Source organism: Natator depressus, chromosome 1, assembly GCF_965152275.1.
Source record: "Natator depressus isolate rNatDep1 chromosome 1, rNatDep2.hap1, whole genome shotgun sequence".
In the NCBI taxonomy this organism is placed as follows: Eukaryota; Metazoa; Chordata; order Testudines; family Cheloniidae; genus Natator; species Natator depressus.
Window position 1 is genome coordinate 235,444,629 of NC_134234.1, and position 15,006 is coordinate 235,459,634.

Consider the following 15,006-nt stretch of genomic DNA (forward strand, 5'->3'; position numbering starts at 1 on the left):
TATTCCCTTTCCTATCATCATCCAGCCAGATGCCTGGTTGAAATTGTGATCAGATGAGGTGATTTCACCAATATTTTTGGAATTGGATTAGATTTCCGCTAACCAGACAACTAAGTGCTACTTGCTCAGAGGCTGGATTGCTATGCTGTGCCTTGATTGGATTCAATTCCTGAAATAAGTCTGAGCATGAAAGAGTGCTTTGGGTTAGACAGGAAGACCAAGACTCAGCCACAGAAAGTGGTAATGCTGATTTTAGTAGGTGATGCTGTTAGTATTCAGCCAGTGCCCCACTATAGTGCTGCTGGATGAATTTTCTTCTGGAGCTGAAGAGACCTTCCACATGATGAAGGTAAATTACGTATGATTTAAAAATATTATTTAAAAAATGTAAATCCTCATGCTTCTAGTCATAAGTCAACAACTAACTCATGGTAGTAAGGCAGAAACGTCCTCTATCAGCAGGTAACTTCAGCATAAGGTTTTAGCACCTTCCACTGAAGCATCTGGTGATGATTGCTGCCAGAAACAACTTACTGGACGAGAAAGACCACATGTTTGATCCAATTTGGCAAGTCCTACACTGGATCAGGCCAGTTGTATTCTTACCTCACAAGTAGCAGGTCAGTAGCCCTATGGAGGGAGAAGGAATGTAGCCAGTTAAAAGTACTGCTCTTGAGAGTATGCAAGGAATCCAAGTCCCAACATCACAGATCTCCAGGTATCCATGTGGAGTGTCAGTCCATCCATGCAGTGCTATAGACTCCCTTTCCTGTGGTAGAACACAACTTACTTTGTGATTATGCTACTGTTGGCCACCTAGTCGTCAGCTGTGGGCTTCTACCACTTCTGAGAAGAAAAACTGGTGGGTCTAATGTCGCTTCTGCCAGAAGCAGCATTAATTTTCAAAGAGAAATCTGTATTTCTTCTAGAAGAACATCCAATGCAAACTAAACTACTTTGTGGCTCTTCCACCCCTGCAATCTGGCTACATCCTCCCTGAAATGAGAGTCAACCTCAGACATCATTGGGTTTAGGAGCAGCTGGCACTTCATGAGGGTAGGTCCTGCTCGATTTCATATTTATTATACGTAGTTCCTCTCCACACTGACTGGTGAAGGGGAGCTCTTGCCCTCCCTCTTTTTTTTTTTTTTTTTTTAAACCGAGGCACCCTTGTTATCAGCATGTGAGAGCTGTTCAAGCTCAAACACATGATGCAAACCCACTGTGGATTGTAAAACTCTGCAAACAAATTTCACACCACTGGCGAAATGGAGAGGTTGTATTTCTATTGGTCTTGCAGAAAAAACATGATGCCTTGTGCCTCCAATTTTTACAACTACATTAAACAGTGCTTACTGTGCCTACAAACTCCCTTTTCCTTGATCCCTAAATGAGGAAAGAGAATTGGGCTTTCGTGCACCTACACCCTGAAAATAGAGCAGTACAAATGATTTCTTTTGAAGCATCTGGTATAGCTACCAATGCCAAGGGCAGCACAGTGTACACAATGGAGCAATATTCTGTTCTGCTGAATAGTCATTTTGCTTTGAATAGAGATAAAGGAAAAACTGTAATGCAGGCCAGAGAATGCAGTAGCTGCAATCTCCAGATAAATAAAATAGATGACTATCAGATGATCCGTCCATAAACAATGTGATGAATGCATGCTGAGTCTGAGTCAATGGAACTGATGGGAGATGATGAGAAATCAGTTTGATTTCATGATAATATCTCTGTAAGGCCAAATGAAAGATGACCTGGGAGATAAGAATGGCCATACTGGGTCAGACCAAAGGTCCATCTAGCTAGTGTCCTGTCTTCTAACAGTGTCCAATGCCAGGTGCCCCAGAGGGAATGAACAGAACAGATAATCATCAAGTGATCCATCCCGTCGCCCATTCCCAGCTTCTGGCAAACAGAGGCTAGGGACACCATCCCTGCCCATCATGGCTAATAGCAGACATCCCCTTTCTTTAATTTTTCTCTAATACACATGCTAGTTGCATAAGCTGTTATTAGTCAGCCATTGTTTAACATGAACATGTGATAAAGCTGGGATACACTCTGTATTCCATCTCTTTTGGCATGATCTATAGAACCGCTGGGACTTAGGTGCTTGTTTGTCATGGTTGGTAAGGAGGGAATCCAAATGATACTATTTGCCAATATTACTTTTGAAAAATTTAGAACAGAGAAGTTGACTGGCGTGTCAATTCCAAAACCAATTCTAATAAACCCTCATAACTGTGTTTGCATGAGTTTGGTTTTCTAGTATTTCTATTTGGTAGTGAAATGCTTTGCTTTTTAGTCCATCTAAGGCAGTAATTCTACAATATTCCCTTGAGCAGACAGGTCAACATTCTGAAAAGTGACTACTGATTTTGGGTGCCGTACTTGAGACACCTTAAAGAGACCTGACTTTCAGAGGATGACAGTTCAGCAATTTCTAAGAATTGGCACCCTTAGGCTATCTCAAGTTAGGCACCCAAAATTGAGGCAGTTAAAATCACTAGACACTGGAATAACCTGACCAGGATTGGCTCTCCTTGTTTCAGCTGCTAAATGTCAATAAAAGAAGCTCAAACTGGAATACATTATTTGAAAATGTTTATTTTCCATATAAGCCATTGCTGTAGTTCCCAATGGGATGGGAGGTGTCTGAACAATCTGTCCATTAAGATGTGGTCTCTACTATGTAAAAGTTCTTGATTGCCTGATCTAAGGTATTTCTAGGCTACCCATCACATTCTTGCCACAGCTTGAAAGCTGTGCTCTCTCCAACTCCCTGACAGTGTTTCTTTATCACTCGTAACACAGTTTAGACTAGCTAGGATTTCAATTCAAATGGTCAGTTGGCATTTTATATATGACATCTCTGTACCAAGAATAGTCTCTTCCTCATCTGCCCTATTAAGAATTGACCAGATGGAGCTTCTTCTGTCTTTCCCTCCTGGGTAAATTGTATCTAATTGAAAATTATTGCCTCCCTCCCCCGTCCTGCTACCCTCATACACATTTGATATATCATCTAGAGGTTACCTCTGGTTATTTCAGCAAAGGATCATCAGGTCTTGGATAAAACTTGGGGATTTTCTTTGGGGAGGCAAGAAGCCAAAGTTCTAACTGAGCAAAACAAAATTAAAAGTAGACCAGGTTGTCCTGATTTTACAATGTACAGGGTTGGTTGTTTTGGGGGTGAGTGGTGGACTTCTGCTATAAGGGCATTGCAGCTATCAAAATACAATTTACACAATCTGAAATTTACAGCTGGGATATAATCCCTATTGAAATTCCTTCTTTGTTATAAAATATAACATTGAAAACAATCTCCATTTTTTTTTGCCATGCATGTAGGCACATGCAGCATCTTAGAAATGTTCAGAGCTTGGTTTGTACAGTCTTTCACTTGATTCTCTATTGCAAGAATTTTTTTCTTAATAAAGAACCTGAAATGCTTTTTTAAAAAGTACACGAAGATCCCAAATCAATAATGGGGCACTGAAAATGTCCTCATTTAAAAATAATGGTTTTACACGTTAGAACTACAGCATGATTTGAAACAAACTTTGCATTATAATATCCCATGAACTCTGTGGAACTTTGTATTTAAAGCTGAACTGCACAGTTGACTGCTGTGTCTCTAATGGGCAGAACATAACCTTGGACCTGAACTTTCCCAAAGTTTGGAGTTCTTCCGATATGGTGCCAAACTTTCCATTCAGGCCTATCTCCAGTTAGTAACTGACTTCAGGCACTCAGTCTGTCCTTGTTTCTTGGGCAGCAGTTGATACCATCACAATAACCTAGGCAGGAGCTCATCTTCCTCAGGGATTTATTTTACAATATGACCTTAATATCCTTCAAGCAGTTGTCAGAAAATGGGAAATGGTCATAGCGGTGGACAGGCTGGAGGAGGCAGTACAAACCTAGGGCCAGTCACATAACACTGAGCAGACTGTTTATTATTAAAAAACAAAGCACAAAACAGTTTTAATGTAATCACTTTCATTTTTATTATTTTTTCCTCCTTTCTCAGTGTATCCCAAATTCCAAGACAGAAGCATTTAAAATACAAGCAGACGATGCTTTCTAGAAGTTCAGCTTTTTCAAAGCATTGATTGTCCAAGAGTTGCACAATATTTTAGTTGGGTCATTTTTTTTTTTAACACCTTGAAGAAAAGACATGAGGAGCAGTGTGTGGCTCAGAGGAGTTGCAAAAGGCTGTGTTTAAATCTAGGTTTACCTCACTGGCTGTATAATGGGAGTCTCAAGAAGAAAAGAACAAAACAAAACAAACCTGGAACAGCAGGTGTTGCATGTCAAGAATTGGGAGTGCACTGGCAGAAATGTGTGCAATTTTGCTTGGCACCTAACTATGCTATGCAGGATATTCTGCCACATTTACTCAGATTAAGTAGTACATAATTATAGGAGTAGCCCCACTGAAATCAATAAGATTACTTGCAAAGCAAGGTACTCATGTTGAGTAGTTAAGGTGGCAGCAACTGGTCCTTTAACCATATCAGCATCTATACAGCACTCTTCATCTATGGATCTCAGAATGCTATTAGTCCCTATGTTGTACATAAATTCTTACAAAAATGTCTGAAATTCAGCAATTAAAAAAATAGCTTTGGGCCAAAATATTGGGATTGGAAGGTTTTAGCTACATTTTTCCTCCTCTGAAATGATCCACATCCATTTGGTTTGGTATAAAAATACAAAAATATGCTGCATACATGTTAAGGTTGCTCTTCTATGACTGTGACTTAGGCCTGGTCTACACTAGGGCGGGGATCGATCTAAGTTACGCAGCTACGTGAATAGCGTAGCTGAAGTCGACGTATTTAGATCTACTTACCGCGGTGTCTTCATTGCAGTAAGTTGACGGCTGATGCTCCCCCGGTGACTCCGCCTGCGCCTCTCGCGCTGGTGGAGTACCGGAGTCGATGGGAGAGCACTCGGCGGTCTATTTATTGCATCTAGACTAGACGCGATAAATTCACCCCCGCTGCCCGTCAATCCAGCGGGTAATGTAGACAAGCCCTTAACAATAGCAAGTGATACTGGCCTGCCACCTATTCCATGTGAAGTGGCTGCATTGGGCCATACCTTTGCCTCCCTCCATGGCATGGGCGCTCAGTCACAGGAGCAGAATTTTGCCACAAAGTTATTCTAACCAAGAACTGGAATTTTCCTTCATAGAGACTTGCCACAAAGTCAGAGAGAAGCTCTGTGATAAAAAGCACCACCTTCATTTTGAAAAAGAATATATGCAAACATGGCTACACAGCTCAGTCTAAGAGGCTGATTCTTGTGTGCTACAGGAGTAAACCAGAAAAGGTCCGAGGCCCTCTGACTCTACTGCATGCTAGGAAATCAGCTGAAAACATATTTTCTAGTACCAAGTACTGCATATAGGATTACATTCTCTGCAAATGCTGTACTCCATTTTTTCACTGTTCAGTTTATCCATTTGTCTAATAGTACACTACGCTACTTTAAAGCACTGGAACTCTGGTAGAACTTCAAGACTAAATAAACCAAATCTTGATTTTTGCATTACAAGAATCTCCTTGAAACTATAATGAATTTACCTGGCAGTTTGATATGTGGCTAAATCCCTCCCATCTTAATCACATGATTAGTCCCATTGAAGTTAATGGGACTAGTTACAGTAATGAGATAATCAAGATTTACCATCTTTCTAGTTACCAGGTAGAATACAGTGATGACATAGTGCGTTCAACTCACTGATGGGCAGATAGGTAATGAGTTGGGTACTATTGTTACAGTGCTGTAAGTGTAAACACTACTTTACCCAATGTGTAAAAGAAAGGGAGCAGACCTGTATAGGATATCTCTCAAATAACTTATCTTTTTACATATAGGTTTTTAAAATGTCAAAAGTAAGTTTTTTTAGACAGAGTTGGAAACTCAGCCTGTAAGTTCTTGTACAGCAGCAACATTCAGAAACTGACACTCTGAACCTGCACATTAAAATGAAAAGTTCTGCATTAACATGTTTAAAAATTTGGTTTTTGCCAAGCAAGTAGGCTGAAATTTTCAAACTTGAGAGTCTGAAGATAGGCACCTGAATGTATATTTAAGCATCAACAGATTCCCTGATTTTCAGTGGTTCTGATCTCATTAACATCAGTAGCAACCGTGGATGCTCAGCTGTTTTGGAAATCAGGGATGTAGATGCCTAACTATAACTACTCAAGTTTGAAAAATTTGGCTTTAGCTACAAAGACATTTTATTAAAAAAAAAAAATAGCCAACTTTCATTGTCTCCGATTACAGTGTCTGAAATGTAATTAAAGTAACAATTAATAGAGCAACGTGTCTATGACAAAAGCCGCACACTAACTGACATGGAAAAAAACTGCAAAATCTGTAGCTCTTGAAAGTAATTAGAAATCTGTAGCATTCCACAGATACTTCACATTTGGCTCCTGGAAAGTATTACCAGGCAACTTAAAACTTTTTCATAGTATTATCATGTTATCGTTGCCACTGATATGCTTTTCAAGCTGGTCTGAGGAAGACTTTATGTTATTAACACTGCAAATCTTGACTAACTATTTCAGATTTACTTTCCGCCTCTCCAAATCCCCCCATTTTGGCTCAAGCACCACCGACTAGACTTGAACATATTTTTAAATACAACAAAAATATGAAGCCAGAGAATTGGTTCTTTTATCCTTTTATATGCACTTTTGGACTCGGTTACAGGAAAGACTTTAGGACATTATTTTCTTAAAATTCTCTTTATAAAAGTCATCCTGAATTTCTCATGGGGCTAAGCCATTGGCAGGTCATGGTAAGCTGCATATCTGCCAGTCACATGATGGTAAATCTGCAAGGAAAAGGAGAATTTCTAATGGTATCGTACACAACTAAAAAATTAAAAGGTATCATTAGCCAACAAATTCATGACATGTTGAGGGGCAGTTGGGTGTTAATATATTTTAAAATGAGAGTGAGTGTGTGTGTGTATATATAGGAAGAGTTCTATTGACTACAATGGGCTTCAGATCAGACCCATGTTGAATATAAAATGTACTTTTTATTTATATCCCTCTTCCCCACCTATCATATGCTCCTGGTAGCTTTAGAGAGTGTAAACTCTATGGGGCACTAGAAGCAGATGAATAGTCTAGAATGGGTGTAACACAGCCCTGTCCCCTATGGCTGTTCAGTAGCAAGAGGCAAAATCTCCTTCTGTATGCTGCTTCTACTGCAGAGGGCTGAATCTTACATCATTGGCATGGCAGGCAAGCAGTTCCTAGGCATGGCAGGCAGGTACCAATATCTGGCCACATCCCTCCTTTGCTAACACATTCTCACTTCCTGCAGGGTGAGAAACAAACATGGCATAGCAGTGGAGTGACTCTGAGTGGTGGAAAGCCAGCAGAGCAGATTCTCTCTGCTCAGCACTGTGAGCCTGGCCCAGGTAGCTGCCTAGGGAGGCAATGCAGACTGATTGGATCATGGAAGCCCCCTAATGACTCCCTGTAGCAACAAGCTAGATTTAAAGACATCCATCAGGGAAGCAAAATTGTAGTTCTTAAGTAATTAGAAGTGTGCTCCATTATCCTTGAAATGGTGTGGAATACATATTTCATGAAAGCAATAAGCGAACTTTTTCCAGAAAAATGTTTTCTCTCAACCAAGATTGGAAGGAACCTCCTGGGACCTCAAATCCAGTCCCCTGCTATCACAGAACTAACCTGTCTCTCGATATCGGACAGCAAAGTACTGGCACCTAGGCGAAAGAGGTCTGGTTTCAGCCACTCATCTCCTAACTCCTCCTTCATCAATATGAGCCAGGTAAGAGCATCCTTTGCACTACGAATGCCTCCAGCAGGTTTAAATCCAACCTTAAGAAAAATGTAATACATAAAAAATGCTATTTATTTTCAGTGATTTGTCTTCATTTTAGGAGAAATGAAAATCTGCATATCTACAGCTGGGAAATGTCCCCAGTGTGCAGCCAAAGCTCTGTTATGGGTTAGGTTCTAACTTTAGGCAAAGCCTTGAGCAAGCAATAGTGTGTAAGCGGGGCACCAACTCAGGAGTAGTCCTGGAGGCCTTTGTGCCTCAGACACGCCTGTGAAAGGTACAATTCCCTCCCTGCTTCCGGACCCCCAATGAGAGAGTGGGGTAGAGGCAAGACTGTCCGTTCCCAGTCCACCCACCCCCACTCACATGCTCTGGGGAAAGAGAGAGACAGTATGTAATGTCTCCGACTCTTACAGGCCTGTTCCCAAGTTCTGGTAGCTGACGTAGGGGTATAAAGGATGATTCTTATTCCTTTGCACAGGCGCATAGTCACCGTCTAGTTCTAAATGTCTAATAATAAACACATACACAAACATCTCCTCAAAGATGTGGAAGTGAAGAGTTCTGTTTGCAATGGGAGTTAGTTATCTGTCAACAACTGAGAGGCTTCTATATTTTACTGAAAGCGTATACATGATAATTATACGCTACCAGTCTGTACTTTTAAGCTATATTTAGTACACTAAAATTAATATACAGTTAATTGCCTAGATATAATAAATCTTTCTACAGCGATGAACCAAGTTGGGTCCATCCCTGCTAGACATATGAAGTTTTGTTTGTTAATTTGGCAAATACTGTCATTCCAGAGAACATCCACAGAATGTGTTTTTTTATCAGAACTGAAATGTGAGGCCTGCAATATATGAAACAATGTAGATCTGAATTTAAACAACGCACACTGTGTTAAGAGAACACATTCTGGGTCCTATGTCGGCTGCATATCCATACACTTTTAGAATTGCAGAATCCGTCCACATCACAGTCCTTAAGAGCCTAGGAGTTCCTACACCAGAATGGACCATTTATCCATCAAGTCCATTATCCTGCCTTCAGCAGTGGTCTACACATGTGCCTTGAAGCTTGAAAAGCAAAGAGAATCAGAAGCAGGCTTGCTGGTATTTGATGTAATGCAGGAACGATCTGGATAGTCTGCAGTATAGTATATAGTATATAAGAGTAACAAGAAGGGTTTCTTCAGGTATGTTGGCAACAAGAAGAAAGTCAAGGAAAGTGTGGGCCCCTTACTGAATGAGAGAGGCAACCTAGTGACAGAGGATGTGGAAAAAGCTAATGTACTCAATGCTTTTTTTGCCTCTGTCTTCACGAACAAGGTCAGCTCCCAGACTGCTGCGCTGGGCATCACAGCATGGGGAGTAGATGGCCAGCCCTCTGTGGAGAAAGAGGTGGTTAGGGACTATTTAGAAAAGCTGGACGTGCACAAGTCCATGGGGCCAGATGTGTTGCATCTGAGAGTGCTAAAGGAGTTGGCGGATGTGATTGCAGAGCCATTGGCCATTTTCTTTGAAAACTCATGGCGATCAGGGGAGGTCCCGGACGACTGGAAAAAGGCTAATGTAGTGCCCATCTTTAAAAAAGAGAAGGAGGAGGATCCAGGGAACTACAGGCCAGTCAGCCTCACCTCAGTCCCTGGAAAAATCATGGAGCAGGTCCTCAAGGAATCAATTCTGAAGCGCTTACAGGAAAGGAAAGTGATCAGGAACAGTCAGCATGGATTCACCAAGGGCAAGTCATGCCTGATTAATCTAATTGCCTTCTATGATGAGATAACTGGCTCTGTGGATGAGGGGAAAGCAGTGGACGTGTTGTTCCTTGACTTTAGCAAAGCTTTTGACACGGTCTCCCACAGTATTCTTGCCAGCAAGTTAAAGAAGTATGGGCTGGATGAATGGACTATAAGGTGGATAGAAAGTTGGCTAGATTGTTGGGCTCAACGGGTAGTGATCAATGGCTCCATGTCTAGTTGGCAGCCGGTATCAAGTGGAGTGCCCCAAGGGTTGGTCCTTGGGCCGATTTTGTTCAATATCTTCATTAATGATCTGGAGGATGGCATGGATTGCACCCTCAGCAAGTTTGCAGATGACACTAAACTGGGAGGAGAGGTAGATACGCTGGAGGGTAGGGATAGGATACAGAGGGCACTAGGCAAATTAGAGGATTGGGCCAAAAGAAATCTGATAAGGTTCAACAAGGACAAGTGCAGAGTCCTGCACTTAGGACGGAAGAATCCCATGCACTGCTACAGACTAGGGACCGAATGGCTAGGCAGCAGCTCTGCTGAAAAGGACCTAGGGGTTATAGTGGACGAGAAGCTGGATGTGAGTCAACAGTGTGCCCTTGTTGCCAAGAAGGCCAATGGCATTTTGGGATGTATAAGTAGGGCATTGCCAGCAGATCGAGGGATGTGATCGTTCCCCTCTATTCGACATTGGTGAGGCCTCATCTGGAGTACTGTGTCTAGTTTTGGGCCCTACACTACAAGAAGGATGTGAAAAAATTGGAAAACGTCCAGTGGAGGGCAACAAAAATGATTAGGGGACTGGAACACATGACTTATGAGGAGAGGCTGAGGGAACTGGGATTGTTTAGTCTGCGGAAGAGAAGAATGAGGGGGGATTTGATAGCTGCTTTCAACTACCTGAAAGGGGGTTCCAAAGAGGATGGATCTAGACTGTTCTCAGTGGTAGCAGATGACAGAATGAGGAGTAATGGTCTCAAGTTGCAGTGGGGGAGGTTTAGGTTGGATATTAGGAAAAACTTTTTCAGTAGGAGGGTGGTGAAGCACTGGAATGCGTTACTTATGGAGGTGGTGGAATCTCCTTCCTTTGAAGTTTTTAAGGTCAGGCTTGACAAAGCCCTGGCTGGGATGATTTAGTTTGGGATTGGGCCTGCTTTGAGCAGGGGGTTGGCCTAGATGACCTCCTGAGGTCCCTTCCAACCCTGATATTCTATGATTCTATAGTGGTGCTTTCACAATTCTCTCCACCCCAGGAAGATTCTCCTCAGAGAGCCCTGAGATCTTCCTGTTCCTTTTTTTCCTCTTAATCTGCTTTCTCCTTACACCCTCACCCCCTGAGAGGATTATTGATCTGGTAAATATCTGGAGAAGTTATATCCTGGAAAGCATGAATCCCATTTTCTATAGGATACAGTGAGAGCAGTAAGAAAATTTACTGGAATTTAAAAAAAAATAATCATTGAGCTACGTATTTGGTAAAGATTATAGTAATTTAACAAAACAAACTTGTAGAAGAAGTATGTTTCTCTCACACTGAAGCATTCTAATAACACAATTTCTAAAAGATAAAAACAGGAAAAGCTGCTGAATCTGAAATGCAGAGAGAGACAGAAAGAAAGAGTGAGTGTAATAGCTCTAGTTTTCCAAAAATAATTCAAACCACAGCAACTGGAAAAACATCTGCAATGTAAAGAATAAAAGCAAAGTGTATATGGTGTCTGTTTTTCCTTCACAAAGGGAAAAACTAATGAAAATCTCATTAGATTCTTCCTACCAGTGTCAAAGCCCTTTGAGATAATCTGTGGCTAAAACAAGTAAACTTCAGGTTTTAAAAAAAAAGGGGGGGGGGGGAGTGGGAGAGAATAATTAAAAATAACACTTGTACAGTTTTTCCTGTTCAGCATTAATATTCTAAAAAAGTTTTTATTTTTGCAAAAAGCTGGCAAAGACTGGCCTATTCTCGCCTCCATTTCCCAGCTTTCCAAAGAGCACATCTGACTGCCATAAAAATGCAAAAAGATATTTAATTCAAGAGCTGCATAAAGTCTAGCTGCCTTTTCCCTGCTGTTTCACAGCATTTCATTATTTTGTTTAATAAGTTCATCTCCTTGAGAATTTTCTTTTCACCTTATATTATTAAAAGTAATATGTTTTTATGGATTGGGGGTTTCCCAACAGAAAAACTAATTTGTGTGTGTCCTTCAAATAATGACAGGAAAAGATTATTTCCCATTGTATTGCACACTTTTCATATCACTACCACAGCTTATCATTCAATAAATGTTACTCTGCAACCTGTTCCTTTCCTTGAAAAAGTTTAATTTCTGTATTAACCTGTTTTTGCCAGCTCACGCCTTGCTAGAAAGCTTCTGTACAGCAGCAGAATTAGTTTGTTAAAGAAACCATTTAGAAATCTCTTGTCACTGATAAAATTGTCTTCAGTTAATAGAAGGATGTAAAGTCAGTTTACATCTAATTCTCTCTCTCTCTCTCTCTCTCTCTCTCTCACACACACACACTGTCTCTTAATAGCACATTTTAAACTGAGAATGAATTATGTTAAAATGAAAGGTAACTTAAATGATTATATTAATTAAATGTAAAAATCTTATAGTAATGCAGTGTGAAAGGGCAAATCCTGACTTCTGGCACACAGCTCATGGAACTGGGATCTGTACTGAGGACAGCCACAGGGGCTGAAGGTGGGAGGAATCCCCTCCGTCACAGAGAAGGTTACAGAGAAGGTGTTACTCTAGCCACATGGCTGCAGGAGCCCCCGAAGGCATTACATACACACACACACACACGTGCAGGGAAATAGTCAATGGAGTCACATAGGCTTCATCTAGACTAGGATAAAAGGTGTGTTGTTAGAATGTACCATGTTCTAACATCACATCTTTAAAATCCTAGTCTAGCCAAGGCCAGAGCTGTGGATAATTGGACCAGATTCTCTGTTACACTAATGCCCACGTAGGCTATTCTGGCAGCCTAAATGGACCTTAAAGGGAGTGGAAATGGTCTCTTGAGACTACTGCCTGTGCCAGGGGCCTTCCCAGCTGACATAAGGGCAGAGGGAGAGAGGGAGGGGTGAGCCAGCGATGGAGAGGGGATGTCACGGGAGTACTGTACTATAGCTATTTTCTGCTTTCCGGGGACCATGGGAGGAGACAAAGCATACGTAAGAGCAGTTCTGAGGTTGTTTCAACTTAACTTGGGGTTTGCACAGGCCCCCAACTGCCCCAGAACACAGGAAAGGGAAAGGTGGCTTAGAGCTTCCTTTGGCCACCTTCCTCTTCCATTACTGTTGCAAGTACAGGAACAGATGAATGGAAAATTGGATCTGCCCGAAGTCTCTGCTTCACAGTGATACGGAAGGACAGCAGTAGTAAACATCCTATGTGAGCTCTCAGCAGCCTGTTCCCCACCCATACCAGTTCTGCTGCAGAACTTACACTCTGCCTTTCATGGCTGGTGGGAAACCCTACATGGCCAAGAAGAAAGCAGTAGAATTTGTACTTGGGGTGAGAATATAAAATAATCAAGTAAGTAAAATGGTGTAGCTTCTGACAAGTATTGTATGTATTGGGTCAATTCTCAACTGACGTAAATCTGTGCTGCTCCATAAACTTCAATGGATCTAGGCCAATTTCCATCAGCTGAGGATCTGTCCCATTGTTTTTTAAAATTCACATTTATACAGCCTAACTAGTACACCAAAACACTATACATATGCAATGGGGACTGAATGGATGCTGCACAAATTTTCCCTGGAGGAAAAATTCCTCTTTAACTGAGACTTAACATGGGAAGTTTCAGCTAAAGAGGAACATTTTTATAAGCAAGTAGAAAGAGGCAGCTATAAGGAAAGTTGAGTTGCAGTTCGTCCTATATGAAAGCTAAGATTATGTTAATCAATCAATCATATGTTCTGTATTTTGAAAATATTCAGGTTTTACCTCAACTTCTCAATGCCACTGTTTTTATTTACACAAAAGATTCCGATAGTAAGAATTACCTTGTTGCCAGTTTTCCAATAGAAATCTCTAACGGCTCGCACCATGACTATGCCTACTGGAAGGGTGGCATTAACTGCTTCTTTTCCTGTAGAGGTCTTAATGAAATCAGCACCTTAAAAAAACCAGAACACTCCATGGTAGTTTTATAAAAACAGTAATTCTTTGAATATATATCTATATATATATCTCCTCTCATCCAAGGATCTCATTATGTTTTACAATCATTATTAAGCCGTACATCATCCCTGTAAGGTAGGCATTATCCCTATTGTACAGCTGAGGAACCTCAACCACAGTAAGGTTAAGAGTCCTGTTCAAAGTTTTAGAGCAACTCAGAACAACCACCAGGGGACAGAACCTAGGCATTTCTACTCTTAGTTCCTGTCTCTAGCCATCAGAACAAAATCTGTCTTTGCTCATGTGCCAATCAGCTAATGTTATGATATACAACATTTAAATGCATGGTCAGTAACGTATGTAGGCATTAAGAAAACATTCCAAAGAAGCGGACAGTTAGCCTTGGTTCCTGGCTTATTTCACTCTGCATTTTCATTTGAATACAATGTTATTCTTCACTTTGTTGCCTGAGCTCTTGTGAAGTGTTGGTTGCACCCAGCTGCATTTCAGTGTTGTCTTGAGTGAATTCTGCAACACAGTACTCAGTTTGCAAAATACTACTTTCTTTTTTGAGGGGGAAGGGTGTAGGTACAGCCAGGTGTCTGATGCTGCTCCCATACAGTTCAATGACATCACTCCCACTGACTTCAATGCAGCAGGCTGGAGCCCTGGGAACTGCAGGCTCTTTAACTAGCAAAAGTAGTCCAGGAGATCAATTCAACCATAGGGTAAGACTGCAGCTCCCATTTAAATCAAATTACATCTGCTTACACCTCAACATCAAATTTAGCTCAGGGTCTGGTTTATCTCTCATCCCAACGGTGGCATCTCCAACAGCACAATGCCTTCTAGCAGTAATCTGGAGCAGTTTCACTAGGAGAGCAAAGCAAAGGAGGCCATCTCTTGAATCATTAACACCACATCCCACAACACCATGGGTTTCCTTGTAAGTTTCCCATTCAAGTACTGAGCAGACCAATTGCTGTATAAACTGTGTAATCTGATGAAGATCACATTTTGATCAGATGGGGCAACATAGAAACTCTTCTTAACACCAGGGGGATGCAATTTAAAGTAAAGGGCAAATAACAATTGACTGAACTTTGCAAAAAATTAAGGTGGATAAAGTAATCTCTTTTATTGGACCAACTTCTGTTTGTTTTTTCCAACAACAGAAGTTGGTCCAATAAAAGATTTTTAGCTAATCCCTCTTGTCTCTCTAGTATCCTGGAAACAACATCGCTACAACAACACTGCAAACAA

The 15,006-nt window shown here is 41.1% G+C and overlaps 1 protein-coding gene across 8 annotated transcripts in view; it reads right to left on the reverse strand.

Moving 5' to 3' along the window:
- The window catches only part of DERA (deoxyribose-phosphate aldolase), a 140,897-nt gene that overhangs the window by 44,187 nt on the left and 81,704 nt on the right, over positions 1-15,006 (reverse strand). For 5 of the 8 annotated variants that reach the window (XM_074938276.1, XM_074938249.1, XM_074938258.1 and 2 more), the window contains 3 exons: positions 13,626-13,738; positions 7,737-7,886; positions 607-769 (listed from right to left, as the gene is read on the reverse strand). In XM_074938276.1, coding sequence (XP_074794377.1) covers positions 608-769; positions 7,737-7,886; positions 13,626-13,738 — 425 coding nt within the window. In that variant the 3' untranslated portion in view covers position 607. Of the gene's footprint in view, positions 1-606; positions 770-4,004; positions 6,863-7,736; positions 7,887-13,625; positions 13,739-15,006 lie in introns of those variants that run through there. The other 3 variants (XM_074938267.1, XM_074938291.1, XM_074938311.1) reach the window with 3 other exon arrangements.